At 35.8% G+C, this 20153-nt stretch overlaps 1 protein-coding gene across 4 annotated transcripts in view; it reads left to right on the top strand.

Annotated features, from left to right (window-relative positions):
• Positions 1-18399, top strand: part of ZNF148 (zinc finger protein 148) — a 43216-nt gene extending 24817 nt beyond the window's left edge. For all 4 annotated transcript variants that reach the window (XM_071561876.1, XM_071561879.1, XM_071561877.1 and 1 more), the window contains 4 exons: positions 2196-2319; positions 2979-3062; positions 8839-8957; positions 9293-18399. In XM_071561876.1, the coding sequence (XP_071417977.1) occupies positions 2196-2319; positions 2979-3062; positions 8839-8957; positions 9293-10882 (1917 nt within the window). In that variant the 3' untranslated portion in view covers positions 10883-18399. The remainder of the gene's footprint in view (positions 1-2195; positions 2320-2978; positions 3063-8838; positions 8958-9292) is intronic.
• The last annotated feature ends 1754 nt before the right edge of the window (positions 18400-20153 follow it).

Here is a 20153-nt window from a genome sequence, read left to right on the forward strand (position 1 = left end):
CCCAAACTGTTTATACATTGAAGGAAAACTCTCAGTAACACCAAAAAAGTCTCCCAAACCTTTTTGTTGCCCTCAAAGCACTGTCAAATAAGGTTGCACCTCTAGTATTCTTGGAAAGCTGAAAAATTGCTTCAGATTGGGTGTGGAAGCAAGTTCCAAATCCTGTGCATTTTCTTCTCACTTCTTCCTTTGATAGAAAGAGGAGATGTAGGTTGGGTACAACCACAGATCACTTCCATGGAAACATGGCAAGGTAGGAGAGGCGTGTCCCTCTTCCTACAGACCTGTACTTGCATGCTTCCTTTTTATCTCCCAGTCTGTCAGATTTAGTCTTTTGAGATGACAAAGGATTAAAAAATGATCAGAAGAATCATTAAGCAGGTTGATTGTCAGTTTTTCTTCCCCTTTTTCAGACTTGTCAGAGTAGAAAGGCAGAAAAAAGCTGAAGGACTGACATAGGTGAGAACCTACTATAGTTTTAGTATTTCCAGAATAATGGGGTTGATTTTTCTTCCAAACAGCAGCTGGAACTTTGACAAATGGAAGTCAGTTAACATATTGAAGCATTTTAAATTCTATCTTATATTAAGATATATTATAGATAAATAAAAAGTCATTATCTATTATGAATCCTGACTCCTTTCCCTCTTCCATGCACACACACACATGCACACACGTACACACACGCATGTGCTCACACACACACACATGCACAAGCTTTTTTGCTTTTATTAGGGAAGCTGCATTGGCAAAGTTAACTTTTTCCTTCATTTGAGAGGTGGTACAGTGAATAGATGCAGTAGAAGAGCCCAGGTTTAGGATAACTGTGACATTAAGTGTATTTTCTGCACAATTATTTTAAAATTTCAATATGAAAAGCATTTCATAACATAAATTTGTTTTAAAGACCCAGTCCATTTCATCAGCTGTATGTTGTTACAGAACAGAGTTTTTATAACTGTCTGTATCTGTGACTGGAGCTGTAACATACCAATCTTACAAACGTATGAATGTACTTGTCCTTCAGAGTGAATGCACAAGAATTCGTTAGCACAAGACTTTCACTCTTGCTGAGTTTTGATGCAGCAGAATTTAAAATTCAGTAGATCTTACAGTATTTGCTACTGTTGCAGAGATACTGTTTCAGTTATTGACTCTCTCATCGCTGTCATTACCATAAAACCTAAAACATCATAGCTAATCAAATTGCAGATGTGCTTCCCCAGCAGACTTTCATTTTTTGTTAATAACAAGGGACTAAACTGTTTTATTTAAGGTTACTTAAGCTCTTCTTTATAGTTCTGTTTTCATTTAAGCTAGACTTTTAGAAATGTCATTGGTTTACTGGTTTTCTTATTCTCTTGCCAGAGATAGTAGAGAGTTCTGGGTTTGTTGTTTTTTTATTCTTTCTGAGAAATTAGAGGAAACCTGTGATTAGCTTTATTGAATAAGATAGATATGGTGCCAGTTTTTTAATATAAGTTTTTTTAATGTTATATGATAATAGTGGCTTTGTTTGACAGCAAAGCAATTGAGTGTGGCAAGCTGAATTCGCCAAGGAGATGCTTTAATATGTGTGTTGAGTGAGCAATACTATATTGAGTGAAAAACCTGAAAGGGAAGAAGAATAATACTGTTTTCTTGGTTCTTTGGCTTTGGGGTTTTGCTTTTTAAGATATAATTTTGCCTCTGAGACTATTGGTATTATGTAGATGTAGATAATTTATATGACTGTCCTGGTTAAGTTTTAATGCCTTTTAGCAAACATTTAGAGTTATGACTTGAAAAAAGGGATGTAACTTTTCACTTTTGCTTTAAAATATGATTATCCATGAATTAGTGCCCAGAGGTGATTTGGTTACTTTGCATCCTTTCCAACAGATGGGCAAAGTAAACAGTAGCCTATAAAGTGACTCAGCTGTGACTAGGGAAGCTCTAAGCTGATTTTCCATGAGCTGCTTTTGCCTCCATCCTGTCGAAATATCTCTTAATACACAACGAGACACAAGTTGGATTGGACTGCAATTGGAAATGTGTACTAGAAGCTTAATGCATAGCTTTGTAGAAATTAGCATTGTTGTACCTGAAGTATTTAAATTTTCTGCATCGCAAACATTAATGTGTTTTTTTTTTTGTAGTTAATAAGACACCTTTAGAGGGTAGTGTGAGAACAAATTTTACTCTTTTTAAAATAGATCCTTACAATAAATGAGGATGGATCACTTGGTCTGAAAACCCACAAATCTCATGTTTGTGAGCATTGCAATGCTGCCTTTAGAACCAACTACCATTTACAGAGACATGTCTTCATTCATACAGGTACTGCTTGACTTCAAATTTGTCTTTTTCTACTATATAAAGAGTTGTTTACTTATGTTAAAAATGTTTTCAGCTCTATGCGAATTTCAGTTTTCAGAGTGTAGCTAACTTGGCATCTAAGCTTAGAGATTCCATGCACCAAAGTGTCAAAAGAATACCAGAAAAAAAATCAACATATGTTTAATAAACTGCAGACCTAACTGTTTACAAGGTTTCTTTTCTTTCTTTATCAGAAAGTAATGGGTTGACTTGTAGCCTAAGTGCCAAAATTGACCCCTTTGTAAAATGTGCTGCAGCTGCTTATTTGCCCGATGAGGTATCTCTCTGGTTCGGAGAAGTGAAAAAGGTACTTACCATTATAATAGCTTGCCAGTATCCTGAATGCAGTCTAATGCCAGCATCGTGATTGATCTTGTTCATGAGGAAATTACAGCCATTCCAGATCACTCTTCCGTGCTAGTCTTAATGTGACTCAGGATCATGGAAAGACTCCGCAGTTCATGTCCTTAGTAAGGCTGATGTTTTTTGGTGTTAGAGTATTTTTGGAATTCGCTCAGATGCTGGTTTTTTAATAGACATTTTAATATTCCTCAAAAGTAGTTATCAAAAACAACAGTGTGTAGTTATTAACTTATGGATGTGGAATTATATTGTTCAAGGTGAAAAACCATTTCAGTGCAGTCAGTGCGACATGCGTTTCATACAGAAGTACCTGCTACAGAGGCATGAGAAGATTCATACTGGTGAGTATAGTGCCTTGAGTATCTTTACTGGCGTGCTTAAAAACTGTTTCCCCACTCAGTCAGGGTTTCTGGTAATAAATATGCAGCCTAAAACCCTGTTGTAATTTGTTTTAACTTAACACGTGTTATAAAACTTTAAAAAAGAAATCAGTTTTGTGCTTTCAACTCGTTCCACTTTCCTTTTGGCTGTAAAGTGAGTATGAACTCTAGCAAGCAGATCTGAAAGTAGTTTTCTATAAATAGCCCCAGAGCAGCAAATCCTGAAGTTTGTGCATTCATAAAAGTCAAACGGGGACTTCCAAATTCCATTTCCATAGATTTATTTGTTTGTTTGTTTGTTTGTTTGTTTGTTTTGGAATTTGATGGAAAAGTGCCAGGACTAAAATGGCCAAAATGCCTAACCCCAAAGGTATTAGTATCAGCTTTTCTTTCATCCGCTTTTTCTTTTAGGTTGATTCAGAACTGTTCTAAAAATAAGAGTCTTAGTTTAAAAATATGCAATATAGGTCAAATAAGGCCCAAAGTTTTAAATCAAAGAGAGTTAAAGTTTATACATTTATTTTTTTATCTTGTTGCACCACACAGAACCACATTCTTTAACAGGTTTGGTTTCATTGGGTTTTTGGCATTTTGGTGCATGGCCTTTCAATCCCTCCTTAAATATTTTGTAATATGGTCCCTTTTGGACTAGATGCCAATTTCTCAGCCTCTTTTTCAGAAAAGCAGAGCTGGTGAATGTGCACAGTGTTTCTTGGCTGTAGCATTTAAATGCATATGAAAGCTACTAACACGCAGTGCAGTGTGTGCATGTGTAAGGGTTGAGAGGGAGAAAAAACTCTGCAAAATGAATTTTCAGAGCAGTGTACAGGGAGTTATATGCACAAATGCCCTGTTGTTTATGGGGTTTTTGTATCCTAGGTTGCCATGAGTCCAGACTAAGTAGGTTTCCTTTAGCCAGTTAGCCACAGAAGAGTCCTCCATTCTTCTGTCCAGTGTCTTTGTTCTGCTCATAGTCTTTCCTCTGGCTCTGAATTGGTGAACCATGCTGCCTACACTTTGTGTAGATACTATTCTTGAAAAGAATGCTCATTCACTCTCTTCCATCTATCTGTTCCCCCATGCAAAAAAAAAAAAAAGAGGCAAAAATTTAAGTGCAGTCTTCACATTTTTTAGAGGATTTTTTTTTTCAAATGAGGATTATTCCCTGTACGTGGCTTTGAAAATGAGAGTCTGGGCAATATAGTTAATTAATGCTTGACTGCAAATATTATATAAATTGGTTCAATTATCTTTTTTAATTCAGCTTCTAGCTCTAATGAGAATTCTGTGTTCATTGTAAGCTTTGGAGGGAGGGGGTGGTTGTGGTGGGGTTGCAGGTTTTTATGCCAGCTCTTACATATGCTAGTCTTTGTTTAGCAGAGAAAAAGGTGCCATTTACAAATTAACCATATTGTTATCTCACTTTTTAAGATAACTGTATTTTCCTCCTTTCCTCAGCATCCTGAGGTATAGTTTGGTTATTTCTTAGAAAACTGAAGATGGTGCTTGTGTTTAAATTGTTGAATCACGGGTGTTTTCCGAGGTGACAGCCAGTAGATGATTAGGGGAAAGCATGTAAAACCCAGCTGCCAGGATGGAAAAACCTTTTTTTGAAGTCTGTTTAGTTAGAAAGTGTTTAACTAGTGCTTAACTTTTGGCTTTACCCAGGTATAGTGTAGCTAATTGGCAGTCTGCATGCCTGTGTGTGCTTTCACCTCTGTATGACAGTGTTCACTGCTGGGCTTAGCTGTTTGTGTAGTTACTCTGTTGTTCAGGACTGCATAACTAAACCCATCCAGAAAAGCTGAATTTTCAACTTGCTTCTTTAACAAGAAGGTGAGCAGTGGGTCTGTGTTTCACTTCAATGGAAGTAAAGAAGTTTTGTTTGTATTATTCATAGTTTTAAAAGAAATGTTCCTTATAAATTCAATACTTTATTTTTTCTTTTTATTTTGTATTTTTATCTCTGTGAATGATCACTGTTAGCATTAGCTTTTGAACAGTGTTCAAAACACTGATGGAGAACAGGATGTCTCTTACTCTTTTAAAGATGTTTATTGAATTTTCCAGTTTATTTTAAGCCAATCAAAGCCAGTGGTAACACTTAGAAGCCCCATTTTATTCCTATTACAAGCTCCCAATTTAGAGGTCCCCCAGCTAGTTCCAGTCTGACTTGAATTTGGTTCTCTGAACCACTTTTTCAAATGAAATGGTTTGAGGGAGTTATGAAGCAATCAATGAACAACCTTTTTTTGTGTAAATAATTAAACAGTTGCATCTAAAAGCAGACATTGCATTAATACAAAATTCACTTACTAGAAATAATTGTATGTAAAGGAGGACAGCAGTGCTAGAACCCTGCTGCTAAACTGGTCCCTAATGACACAGAAAAGTGCCATTTTAGTTGTAAGAGAGGGAACAGTCACTGATACACAAATATTTTCAGTTTACTGGACTACAGAAGATGCTGAATGTTCTTTTTTTATGTCTGCTTTCTTTTTGCTTAGAGATGTTTCTACACACCTTACCTACTCATACATTCATGTGTCCTAATTGTGTAAGCCACTCTACTTTCCATTTTAATCACAAAAAGAGATTACATTTGAAAAAATAAAACACCATTGGGGCTAACAATTTAAATGCCTTCTTATTCAGTCATGCTGATTTTTTTTATTGCCTGCTTTGTTATTTTATAATTTGTTTTTTACCTGTTTAGATTTTAAAATGCCTAAGGGTTTATAATTGTTACAGCCTTCATACACATGATATTTTTATAACACTTTATGGATAGTTCTGTTGCTGGGTTTTAATAGGTTGTCAACATAGGCAAACTCACGGGCTGTGTTTGTAAATAATGCATTAATTATTGTATTTTTAAATTTTGACTTCTTTTTATACATCTGATTCTATCCCACTCACCAAGACATTTCACAGAAATGTCCTGGATTCTCCATGCATTAGCAAAAGACTGTTATTAATGATCTCCTCCATTTGCCATAGATCCTGTTTGAAAAGTACAACAAAATTGCAGAAGGCATCTGAAGTTTGAGGCTTCTGCTAGGACGAAATTATTATTGGAAGCGTATCTTCATATTAATTTTTAATCTTTTCCTATCATTATCTTCCTTACGAAGATTAAAGCCACAATTAAGTATAGTATCAGTTTCACAAAATTTTTCTTAATCTTACTTCCAGAGCGTTCTGGAATTCTACTGAAAAATACTCTTTTCTGTGTTTTGCTGAGTAATTCAAGGGCAGCATCCCCAGAATTTTCTCCCTGCCCAGGGCATGGCCAGCAGTGCTTTTTAATGGACCCTGAAATTCTCCAAAATGGCTGGTGGTCACAGTAAAACCTCAGCACCCGTTTGGTGCTTCTTAAGCCTTGAAATGGGAACAGGGAGCTGGGGGAACCTTCTGCCAGTAAATAGCCAGATGGAGTAGGCAAATGTTAAGGAACCCTGTGACCATTCATTTACAGAAATGAGGATAAGGCTGCAGGTAAGTGTATTAAGGATGTGTTCTGCATTCCCTGGGATAGCAGGATAGCTCCTTAGAGGGCTGTTCAAAGCCAGAACAGGACTGTAAGACTTGCTGTAAGACTCAGGATAGTTTTTATCACCCAACAGCTGCTCCTTTCTCTAAAAAACTCTAAGGTAGCCTGAAAGCAAACTTTGAGGCAGCATAGGGAGAGTTGTTGGAAGAGGCAATTTAAAAGAAACACCAAGTAGAATAGTTGAGCAAAGGGAATGAAAACAGTAAGTAACAAGCATTAAGTAGTAGACTTTGGGATTGGAAAAGAACAATGAGATCTAAACATCTTGCCTCATATTCCTGAAAACTGAAGACAAGGACTGGAATTTGATTCAGAAAGTCTCAAGAGGCTTGGCGGTAGTAAAACACCACAGTCACAGGGGTGCCTAAGAAATAAAGAGAAGGTGAGGAATGAAACTGGAGTTTGAAAGTTAAGAAATAGGCCAGAAAGGAGGATTTTCTTATGGACAGTGTGATAGAGTTATATGTAGGTGTTACAACTTACAAAGGGTGCTGAAAAAAAGCAAAATTTTATGGTGATCATTAATAAGCAAGAGATAGTAAAGGTCTCCAACTCAAGTGAAAGAAGAGATAGGATGCTGAGGTTGTGAGTCTGTAGAAGAAAAACCGATGGAAGCTGAGAGATATGAGGAGAGGAGATAATTTGATTTGAGAGAGAATAAATTGGAATAATTTCGTCCAAGAAAGGGATTGGCTGAGAAGCCAAATGGAGAGGTAAGAATGAATAATTGAAAATAGGACATAGGCTTACAAAGAGAGAGATTTAGAAATTGCTTGGAATTAAGGAAGTGAGCATTAATGATCTGACTGAGAGCACTTGTGTGGGCGATCCAGATATTTTCCATTCTAGTTTCTACAAATACTGGCACCTTATTTTAAGGTACTGTATTTCCATTTGTAGAAGGATGAGGCTAAATATCTCTAACAACATTTTAAATAATAAAATCGATTAACTTAAAATTTAAAATTTTAATAGTTCATTTTTGATAGTTTAATTAAGTTAGTCCCTAAGATAATTAGTAAGAATAAAGCTACCTCAGAAAACAGCAATAGTCTGCATATTTCTGGAAAAAAAATATAGATGGTTTATATCCCAAAATAAGTGCAGTGCAGTATCCAGAACAAAGAGGATGTTGACATTTGCTGCCAATACAATCCCCGATTTCTATGTCTGTCCAAAAGATTTCATAGCAAATACTAAGAGGAAAGATCACTGTTGTTCGGGGTGAGTTCTGTTAAATAATAGTGAACTTCTATAAAAGCAACACCAACTTTTCAATGCACTTGGAATTTTTAGGTTTTGTCAGAGAACCTAGAAACTAAATAATATCAGAGGGAAGATGTAAGGCAGAAGTTAAAAGAAATAAAAATAGAGTTCAGAAAGGATCATTGCAGGGCATCTTTTTGAGGAAAATAAAGGGAGAACTGAAGATAAATTCAGGGCAGTGCGTATTGTCTGAACAAGTGTTTCATGAAAGTAAAGAATGAAACCAAAAACCAAACCAAGCAACCAAAACTGCCAAAATGAGAAATAGTTAAGTATGCAAATGCCAGTTCAGCTACAGAGGTTTCTTGTTTTCAGCTTAACTTTTTTAATAAAATACTTTTTATTTAGTTTTTAATAAATAAATAAATTTGGGTTCCAAACAAGCTAGTACGTTTTTTTCAGGGCAGTTATATCTGTTCTATGTACAGATAGGGAAAAATATGGAAAAATACAGAGCACCCACAAAAATCTTATATTCAAAGTTTGGAAATGCATAATTCTCTCCTAGAAGGCAGGGTTTGAGTTCATGAGTCAGTGAGAGAATTGAGCTATTTTTATACAATCGTCTGGCCTAAAAAATACACAGTGTAGCAGCAGTTCAGGAGGACTGTCTTTGCAACTCTTCATTTGTTAGGTGTAAGACATATATATCTGCACCAACATTAGCAAGAGGGATAAGGATTTAGTTTTAACGATGGTTTGGTTTTTTTAGCGTAAAAGCTTAGAATAGTTTGAGGCATCATATACTGAGTATTGGAAAAATAGTGATGTGAACAAGCCCTATGTTGTTCAGTTTCTCATCAGCAACAGACTAAATCCTCTTACTACTTCTAAAGAATGTAATATTTGACCTAGTAATTGTATGGAAAAATGTTGATTTATTTTCTTAGATTAACATTGCTACATGTTTTTTATCAGGTGAAAAGCCATTTCGTTGTGATGAATGTGGTATGAGGTTTATTCAGAAGTATCACATGGAAAGGCACAAAAGAACTCACAGTGGAGAGAAGCCTTACCAGTGTGAATATTGTTTGCAGGTAAGATGACTTAGTGAAATCTTTTGTGATCGAAAAACCAAGCACCAGTCAATTCCCAAGTAGTACAGACAGGGTTTTCTCCATGGCTTGTAGTCATGTGGATACAAATAAACATATTACGAATGTTTTTTCTGTTAAAGTGGGCTGTCTTGGTGCAGGGAGTCACAGCTGGCTGTGCTTGATTTTATTGACTGTATACTCTTGTTTGACACTTCATTAGAAAGTGGTGAAGTGGATGAATTGTGAAGTAAATTTGTTAGAATCAAAGCTTTCTTTCTGCTAATATATTTATTTTTCCACACTACTAATAATAACGTCCTCATCATCTCTTTCAGTATTTCTCCAGGACCGATCGTGTGCTGAAACACAAACGTATGTGCCATGAGAACCGCGAGAAGAAGCCGAACAGAAGTGCCACCAAAGTTGGCTTTTTGCCATCAGAGGAAGATTCTGGTTTCTCAACGCCTCTGAAAGACAGCTCCTTGCCAAAGAAGAAAAGGCAGAAAACAGAGAAAACAAAGTCTGGGGATAAGGAAAGTTCAGATAAATCAGAACACAAGAAGGACAAAAATGACTACTTGCCTTTGTACTCTTCTAGTACTAAAGTAAAAGATGAATATATGGTAGCAGAATATGCTGTTGAGATGCCACATTCTTCGGTCAGTGGAACGCACTTAGAAGCAGCAAATTCTGGAGAAATACACCCACCTAAGCTTGTTCTCAAAAAGGTTAACAAGAGGAGCCTAAAACAGCCCCTTGAACCAAGTCAAACCATTTCACCTTTATCTACATACGAAGACAGCAAGGTTTCAAAGTATGCCTTCGATCTTGTGGATAAGCAAAGTTTACTGGACTCTGAAGGTAATGCTGACATCGATCAAGTGGACACATTACAGGAAGGGCCCAGTAAACCTGTGCACAGCAGCACTAATTATGATGATGCAATGCAGTTCTTAAAGAAAAAGAGGTATCTACAAGCAGCCAGTAACAACAGTCGAGAATATGCCTTGAATGTAAGTACCATAGCATCTCAACCTTCAGTAACACAGGCAGCTGTGGCCAGTGTCATTGATGAAACTGCCACAGCCTCAATATTAGACACGCAGGCACTGAATGTTGAAATTAAAGGTAACCATGACAAAAATGTCATTCCTGATGAGGTACTACAAACTCTGTTAGATCATTATTCACACAAGGCTAATGGACAACATGAGATCTCTTTTAGTGTGGCTGACACGGAAGTGACCTCCAGTATATCAATCAATTCCTCTGAAGTGTCTGAGGTCACCCAGTCTGAAACGGTTGGAACAAGCACTCAAGCTTCCTCATCAGATAAAGCTAGTATGTTACAAGAATATTCAAAGTTTTTACAACAAGCTTTGGACAGAACTAGCCAAAATGATGCCTATTTGAACAACCCGAGCCTTAATTTTGTGACTGATAACCAGACTCTTACAACCCAGCCAGCATTTCCTTCCATGGAGAAGGTCTACACATCTATACCCGTCAATAGCTTTCGATCAGGAATGAACTCTCCATTAAGAACAACTCCAGACAAGTCTCATTTTGGACTAATGGTTGGTGATTCGCAGCACCCTTTTCCCTTTTCAGGTGATGAGGCAAATCATTCTTCTTCCTCCTCTACACAGGACTTCTTGGATCAAGTAACTTCTCAGAAGAAAGCAGAGGCACAGTCTGTTCATCAAGCATATCAAATTAGCTCCTTTGAGCAGCCCTTTAGAGCTCAGTACCATGGGGCAAGAGCTGGAATATCATCTCAGTTTAGCACTGCCAATGGACAGGTGAACCTTCGGGGACCAGGGACAAGTGCTGATTTCCCAGAATTTCCCTTGGTGAATGTAAATGATAGCAGAGCTGGGATGACTTCTTCACCTGATGCCACAACGGGCCAGACTTTTGGCTAGGAAATCTTTGTAAATAATACTGGCACTTTAGAACACATTTGTCAAAAGGGGGTTGCTCTGTAAAAGATGGAGTTCTGTACAGCTTTTAAGAGCGCTATGTTAAAACAAAAGTAAGCTGATATTAGCAAGACCAATAACTGCTTCTTTCTTTTTTTCCTTTTTTAAATTTTTTGGTTAGCCACCAGTCATTGAACTGCCTGATATTGGTGCCCCTGTCAAAGGCAGTTTATTATTCACTTGTGTGAATCCAGAAAGTATTTTACCTTCTGTGAAATTTAAAATGAACAAAAGCCCCGGGTAACTTTCCCCCATGATTGTTTCCTTGCTGGTTTCCTTGTATGCTTTGGGAGGACAGTTTATTGTCTGATATTATTCACCTTGTCATTTCTAAACTTGTCAGCATAGTCATTGCTCTTCAGCAGGGAATCAACATGTACTAAACATACAGAATAAACAAGTAACAAAAGTCAAGCAAATATGGCTTTAAAAGATGGCGTTTTCTAGAAGAATAATCATCAGTCTCTCAAAAATAATTTTAGATCCTGTGCCCTTTATTTCTGCTTTATATTACCTTGAGTTGTGTTTGGAGGGAAAAAAAAATTAATTCTGGTAGACTAACTCTACTATTTAAAAGTTTGATTAATTTAAATACTTTAAACACTTTTTTTAAGCAAAATGCCTAACTGCTAAAGCCTTTACTTCATTCCTGAAGTAATGTGTATTTCTTTGTACAGTTGAAACTAGATGTAACTTTTTAATGACTTTTTCATACGCAGATACCAAGATTTTGAAGTTTTAGTTAAAATACTCTGTAGGTGACATTCCCAGTTGCAAAATGCTTACACAAAGGGTGTATTCCAAGATTTTAAAGCTTCATTGTACCTACGTACTCATAAAGATTAACATATAGAGCACTTAGCCAATTTAATAGTTTTTGATTTCTCAAAAAATAAAACCATTTTGAGATTTTTAGGTTTGATATGGTTGCATCATTTTCATCTCATACAGCTCCAGTAATTATTTTCAATATATTTCAGATTGGGTATCCTCAGCTTCTGTAAAATCTTTTTTGACTCTGTCTAGCATTTTGACAATTCAGACCATTAAATTTGTTGAAGCATCCCTGAAAGCTGAAGAAGTGGGCATTCAAGTTCCCTATGTTTTTAGTATTTGCCTAGTGAAAGTCATTACAATTTTACCAACCCAAACCAGTGAATGATGCTAGTGAACAGGATTTCTTTTTCCTGCCTAGGAGAGTGATCAGAAGTTTTTGTTGCATTTCACAGTATAAATAAAGTACAAAGTTTATCCCTGTACCACAAATATGTTTTTTTGAATAGTACCTTGTCTGAAAGTATACAGTATGGTACGATAAGTAGTTCTGTGTGCATTTTTAAGGTGGTAAGATTTGAGTAGCCTAACTATTGTGTAGTTTGAGTTAACAAGTTACAGATTTTTGAACTGTATGTTCATCCTGTTGCACCTTCCCTAAAGGGACACTGTCTGGTAATTTAAGGCAGTTTAAGCCTCATGTTGGCTGATTAACCAGGGAAAAACACACACACATACACACACACACACACACACACACACACACACACACACACACACACACGTAGATATTTATATGGTGGTTTTTTTTAAATAGGATTGCATATGTGCATTTACAGTGCTGTTGCTAGCTGGTATCTCTCAGACAGAGCCATCAGATAGGAGAAAGGGGCATCTCAAGGGGCTAAAATATATCCTGTCTTTTAAGAAAGGACTTGAGCGGGACCTAGAACAGTTCCCCTCTTCTCAAAGCAGTAGCAATATTTTTCTTAATTTTCATTCCCAGGAAGCTGATCCCACTCTGTCTCTTTTCCCCTATAGTAGAACTACTACAGCACTAACTTCATTTGGTACAGTTGAGGGAGAAAGGGCATTTATTATCCATAGCTTGCTTCTTCTATTGACAAGAAATACAATTTATGTAAACTTACTTCTTAATATTCTTGTATAAAAAAACAGATTCCGTTTTGGTTTGTTGACCTTTTGTATAATATAATGAGGTGTTTCGGTGTGTTATGACTTACCAGTAGTTTTGCCTGGTTATTTGGCCCTGAATTACAGAGAATGGGCATCAAGAGTGAAAAGTAAATTCCTTTTGGATTATTAATGATATGTGTAAAGAAGTTTCTTTGAAAGAATATTTTTAAACTGAATCATGCCTCTCTGGTTTTCTTCCTTTGTGGTCAGTTTGATTTTTTTCCACTTTCTGTTTTATGTTGCACAGAAATAACATATATATGGCCCCTAGATCCCTGGAAGCCACTTCTTGTAATGCATATTTTGTTTTGAGTGTTTTATTTCCATGACATCCTTGCTTGTGCTGCCTGAATAACACTGTATTGGCAACTTTGTTCCAATACCCTCATGCTGCAAGTAGATGGCCATTAATTGTACTATTTGTTAAATACAGCAAGGAATAAAAGCAAAAAACCCAAAAAACGTTATTTCTGCACTGCCCTGCTCCCGTAGAGAGGTAAGAGGAATGAAGCCTCCTTCTCCCTAAGAGAGTTGACTCAGCTTTATTAAAAAAAGTTACTGCATGGACAGTAACTCTGCTGGGAGCAAGTGTTTTAGGAATAAGAGAGTGGCTCTCACTCCATTCCATCTCCACACGTAGGAAGCACTCCATGGGTGCGTGAGGGAGCGAGCTGCTGTACAGAGTGAAGGAGCTTGTTCTTCCCACAGCCAGATGGGAATCAGTTGAGGAACTGTTATTGCTTATGTCACAACTCATTCCCTAGTCTGCTTCTGAGCCATTCCAGCTACACTCTGTGCCTTAGGACAGGCTGTGAAGTCCCCATCCAAGCCACAGGGACTATCTCATAGGATTCTTTCATATGCACAATTAAAAGCGGTGTGACTAGTTGATCCACTGATGCTTGAACGTTTCTGCACTGGAGGAATTGGCCAAATACACTGCTGTGATTTCCTGAGTACATCCCCTTTCATTCTGGAATAAGTGTGTATGTAGTTCTGGGAGGTTTAACTCAGTAAAAGGCTCTTGCTTGTTTAATAATTAATAACATCTTTCACTGCTCATGTTCTACTGCTTTTAATCTACAGATGCTCACTCTTCATGTTGATCTGGTCACTGTTCATTTTTGTTAGTTTTTCATGTATGTTTGGGAAAACGCCACCTTGGTTTTCTGCTCTGTTCTTGTACTGATGCTGTTCAGTCAGTCAGCACAAGGCTGGAATGAGCCTCTGTATTCCCCTGAGCCAACCACAGACATTCTTCCTGAAAGGTCAAGTAAGCACCAAATGTGTGTGTGTGTGTAAGGTGAACTTTTTGGGGATATCTACCAGTGACAGAGCAATGATAATTTAGAAAAGAGGAAGTTAATGACATTTATTAACAAACCATATATATACACAATACGTGCGTGTATGTATATATAAAAAAAATGCACTTATTAATAGGCCATATTTTGGTCCTGAATTACTTGACAGTGTCCCTTTTAGCATGAATCTTTTGATATGTTTTACCATTAATATAACAGACAATGAAGGAATCAGCTTGTAATGGTATACTAATAGGCATTTACATTTTCTTTGTTTGATTTGGGAATTAATCATAAACGACAAGTTTTGGGGAGAAGGATTAACCATGTGTATTACTGTATGTTGGTTTACAAATAATAACATGAACAATTTAAATTGGATGATAAAAGAACCATGTTTATGATCTTGTGTCTCCTAGTGTTGTCTTTAGTAAAATTGTGTTTCAAGGAGAAAATAGGACAAGAAAGTATTCATGTGAAATAACGCTTGTATTATTTTTATATTATACTTGTCAGTTTTTTGGATGATGGGAGCTTTTCATTGTCAATTGAGAAGTACAGTAAAATCTTGCTAATTCGCTGACTGCTAAACAGAGCATCCAATAGGTTTCTACATCCCCGATCTCTTTCCACCTCTCTGCAATGGTCTAAAACATACTGTAGTGAGGTCCCATACAATAATACTGTACTACTTCACCCAAGTATACTACAGCATCTCCATTAGTATACTGGGAAATAGAAGGAATATTGAAAACTAAATTACAGTTGTCAAAATAAATGAACAAAGTACATTTTGTGATGTGACATCCTTGCCTTTTTTGCCTGCTTCTTCACTGTTTTCAAAATTTGTCATTTTAAAAGGGTTTCTAAGACATTGCTGCGAATTATTGGGGTTCTACTGTAACTTTTGGAGTTTATTCTAAAGTATTCATGTTCTCCTATGAAAACTTTCCACCTGGACAGATACATTATATTCCACGCTGGATCAGAATATTTTTATAGTATTTGTATAATGTGTAGTAACTATTTGAAATGAACCTGAATATTTGGATGAATTCACTCTGAATTTTGCAGCATTGGGTTACTTTATGTATGTATATTTGCTAACTAAATTTTCTTGGCTTTGAGAACTTTGATTTTTATTCTTCTTTGCTTGTTTTAATACCATTACAAATCGCAGGGAAAATCCTTATACTCCTGGGAATCTGGTTGGAAATGTTAACAGGCAGAAATGTACTTACGTGCAGTACACGTGTGAACTTTCAAATTACCTGGTTGGTACTAAAGCAAGTGAATAATGCCACAGTTTCATAGAGTTAAATGTTTTACTGAAATGAAGCCTTGTCACTTTGAAAGTTCATTCAACTTATGGTAATGCATGTTTATGTTAGGCATGTAATGCATTTAGCTGAAACTCACTTTGCAAAGGACAAGCACTAAGAAAGTATTTACTGCTAATGAAAAGACGTGTCTTCAAGTTAAAATTTAAACTTTAGTTCAAGTTTAATTTGCTTTCTGTCAGGGAAATAAATTTAAAGTCACTTTTTCTCTACTCGACCTACAAACCCTTCTGTTTCCTTTTTAAAATTACAGCTTTTGGTAGGAAACACAAACTGAGGCAAGCAAACATTTCTAGGAGTTGTTTCTTGCTTTCCTTAATCCAATGGATGGAAAGGTAATATTGTGTAAACAACATTATTTTATTTTTTTATGCAATACCATGCTGTAAATATGATTTATCAAATAAGGATGTACCTATGATCGAATCTTTGATTCTGCACAGCTAGAGTTTATATATAAATATAAATGTGTCTTGACAATCAAGGACTTATGTCAGTCTTCCTTTATGACGTTTCTTATTGTTATGCATTCCATTTGTTTGAGTATTTGTATTGTCTGTAAAGTATGTAATGTTTTTATAGCTTGTTTAAAAGAAACAAAAAAGCCTGTAAATATGAACTGATCACAGTACTGCTCTGTTAGAAGGCATAAGATGATGTACTGTTTGTAAGCAATAATACATGACAGTGCTAACTTGACAAGTAGCATAAGTTTAAGTTCCAAAAATACCTTTGGGAGTTAATAGCCTTGTTTGAGTTAATGGATATTATTAATTGGTTTTTTTAATTAATAAATTCAAACGTCCTGCTGGAATATACAACATTGTTTACAGAGCACAATTTCAGTCACAGAGAGGACAGTCTTTAGATCTATGGCTTCATCTGTACACACTTTGAGTAAGAAATGAATGGCTTGGCTGCACTTCTGCAAGATGAGGAAGACTGCAAAAGTTGAATAGCTGTGTCTCTAAAGAATGAGAGATACTATTCTACTTCTGTGCTGATTCCTGACAGTTCCTCTACTTAAATTTGGAGTCTTTAAGTCCTGATATTGAACTGATGAGACTTGGGCCTCCCATAGAAAGGAGTAGTTCTCTTCTTATTTCATGTGCAGATAAACAGTGAACTTAGGAGTCACCTCTTTATTTGAGTTGCATATTTTCAAATTATGAGCTATGAGACGATAAGATGGGTTTATTCTGATAAATAAATGAAATGTCAAACTTATTGTTTCAATTGAATAGGTATTAGACTGTACAGAGCAGCATAACTATTTGAACAGTCATCACTGCTTTAGAACCTCCTCCCCCAATTTATAAATGTATATGACCTACATTTTCTAGAAAAAGAAATGTTTTTAAATGCTAGTCATTTATATAATATGTGCTTTGAAGGATTTGCTAGTCCACTTCTGTCACTTTTAGTACACTGGTATCTTTTATATGTAATGTATGCTTTTTATTATTATAATTATTATAATAATTATTATTGTAGTAAAACATTTCAGTAGGAGGAATTTTGCAACAGTATGAGGGGTTGAAATTTTCATTGTCAGAAATGAATTATACTGGACTTTGTCTTTGTAGTCTTGTCTTTCTTTAAATGCTGTCTGGGAGGGAACTTGGTACTCAGTAAAGCAAGTGACTTCCTTTTATTTTGAAGGCATACTAAATAGTGCTGAATTGGATCTGAAAATATAATGAATTTGAAGATAGAGAAATTAGTACAAAATCTAGTGTACAGAAGGAACTGTGTTATGAAAAACCTGATGATATATATAGTGGAACACTGTTACAGTGAATTTCTGATATAGTGTTATTTTCCTGAAGTCAATATGCCTTCTTTGTATTTCAATTAATAAAAAGAATTGATAATTTGTATAGATAAATTTAGGACAATAGGTTTATTTCAATTATTATACAGTATTTCTTTATCCTGCAACATCTATTCCGTCCCTTTGTTATCAGATGAAAGACCATAACCTGAATTCCATCAGTAAAAGTATGTATATAGGTGAGAGATGGTTTTATAGGAACCTGAAAAGTATGAATTTGTATATTCCTTATGTTTCTGACTGAAATCAGTATATGAGTCTCTCATTATTCCTGTGAAATGAGGAATTTCCTGATACCAAGAGGAGTGTGTGTGCATGTGTGTTTGTGTGCGTGTGTGTGTGTGTAGGTACATGGAAGATGTTTAGGTCTCATGGCAAAAATGATGCAAATATAAAAGGATTTAATGAACTTCAACATGTGACTTACATTTAATATGTAAAGAAACATTTAAATTTCATAATTAAAAAAAAGACAAAAATAGTTTTGCAGGAAACAAAACTATTTGGATAGCAGGCTTGACCAAATGAATTTTTTTGGTTAAACTTGATATATTTTAAAGGATTCTATTTCTGCCTTTATTTCTGCCCTAAAAGCAACTTAAAATATTTTGGGAGTTATTCTTCCTGTTCATTTGACTGTGAGTGTAATTTATATCATAGTTTACAAAATGTGGCATGAAGGATTGGATTGTTCTATCTGTATAATACAATGAAAGATTGGGTTTTTTACATAATCATGGTGAATGGTATTGTATTCTTAGGACTGATTTATTCATTAAGTGACTTAATGAGTTTCATCACATTTGACGTTATCGTTTTCTTATGGTTAACTTAGTCTTTTTGGGTTTATAATACCCTTCTATGTATTGTGATACTAAGGGAAGTTCTGGTTTTGTTTTATTTTTAATTAAACTAATAGTTTGATAATTTATATTTGCAAATGATGCATTTTAAATGTGGTCACTTGCTGTTTGAAAAATAAAAATATAGAATACTGTTTTATGAATAGACTTAGCAGTATTTTTCATGTTAGATAATTTCAAACAAAATCTGCTTTCTTAATGAGACAGATGAAGGCATGTAAAGATACATATCATTGTGCAAGAACTGAAGTGGATTCTTTTCAACAATTAAATGAAATATTTAAATATTGATTTGAGATATACAAAACTTATTTGAGTTTTCTTCTCCTTTGGATCTCCTTGTCTCCCTGGATTACAGAAAACAGAATATCTGACCATAACTTTAATCCTGGTTGCCTGTGAAGATTTCACTAATAGAAACACCTAGTTAGACCAGCTTTCCTTTTGTGATTTTTGTTTGCACTGAAGGGAATTCCTCATATAAATGAGAATCAGGATTTTGTTCTAATGTTAGTTTTAAGAAAGGTGAACTTGATTATTCAAGATTTTAAGTCTGTTGGATAACAGTGTGTCATGTGTGCACCACATCTTTTCATAGCATGTGTAATATTCAGAATATTCATTATATAGATTTTTCTATTGTTGAAGCAAATATTTTAAGAAAAATTGAAGATCATAACATATATACACTTACAAAACCAGAAATATGCCCCATAGCATTAATTACTGATAATTTAGTTTTCTCACCTCTAATTTATTCATGCGTTTAAGGTATTGTTTCCTTGAATCTTTTGGTAGGGTCCCTTCTGGTAAATACTTGCATCTTGTGCAATGCATGGCTCTGTTAATTTTATTTCATGTAAGAATAGTTTTATGTAAGAAAGTGTTTAAAGTGGCACAATATGTTTTAAAGAGGAAAAACAGTAGTGAAGTAGTGTGTGAAGACTTGAGCTGTGATCAGATGAGCACAGAGGAGGACCTGTGTGGGTCTGGGATGTCAGCGGCCCCTCTCCTGCTGGGCCTGGAGCCTGCAGGGCCACTGCCTGGCTTTGTCCACCAGCCACCTCGGGGAACCTCCTCTGGGCAGCAGTGGCTGCAGGAGAGCAGTTTTTGTCTGGCCTTAGCTTAAACCCCTCCTGAGCTGGCTGAATTTGCACCACAGCAGAGAAAGGACACTCTCCTGTCTTACCCAGGTGCAGCAGCTCTAGCAGGGGTGGCCACCCACAGCCCAGGGTGGTCACTGACTCCATCAGCACATTTCTGAAACTGGCCATAGGAAAGCTGCCCTTCTGAAATCCCTCTGAGCCATGCTGCTGTCTCCTAGAGCCTTTGCATACCTCAAGTATGGTGAATACAGCACCATGGCTTGATATGACTTAGTTTCAATCTTACTTAAGGTGGTATGTTAACATTCAGCCAGTACAGTAACTACTTTTAATAGTTTTCATAGTTTAATAGTTAAAATAGTTTCATAGTTGCACTCTGCAACATGCCTGACAAAGTAGTGTCTGTACTCAATCACCTTGCTTGTCTTTATGTTCACTTACATTAGTTATACTGATTTTCATTTGTTTTAGTTACGTGGTGGAAATAAGAAACCCAAACTAATAATGTCTGCGTATTGGCTTACATGATTAAAATTGTCAAATACTACAGTAACACTGAAAAGAAGATATTTTTCAATATTTCGATATTAAAAAGAGTTGCCAGAACCTACATTTTGTGTTCAGTGAGAAAAATAGTTCATTAAATGAGCTTGCCTTTTTTTTCCCCAAGGGGAAGAAACAATTTTCTGTATATTTTCTGTATATTTAGAGACATTACAAAAATATCTCACTGAAGTTAATATTTTTCTTGCACTGCACAGGGTAAACTATTTTGTAGCTTCAGGATAGACAGCAT

This window comes from Pithys albifrons, chromosome 8 (assembly GCF_047495875.1).
Source record: "Pithys albifrons albifrons isolate INPA30051 chromosome 8, PitAlb_v1, whole genome shotgun sequence".
Classification (NCBI taxonomy): domain Eukaryota; kingdom Metazoa; phylum Chordata; class Aves; order Passeriformes; family Thamnophilidae; genus Pithys; species Pithys albifrons.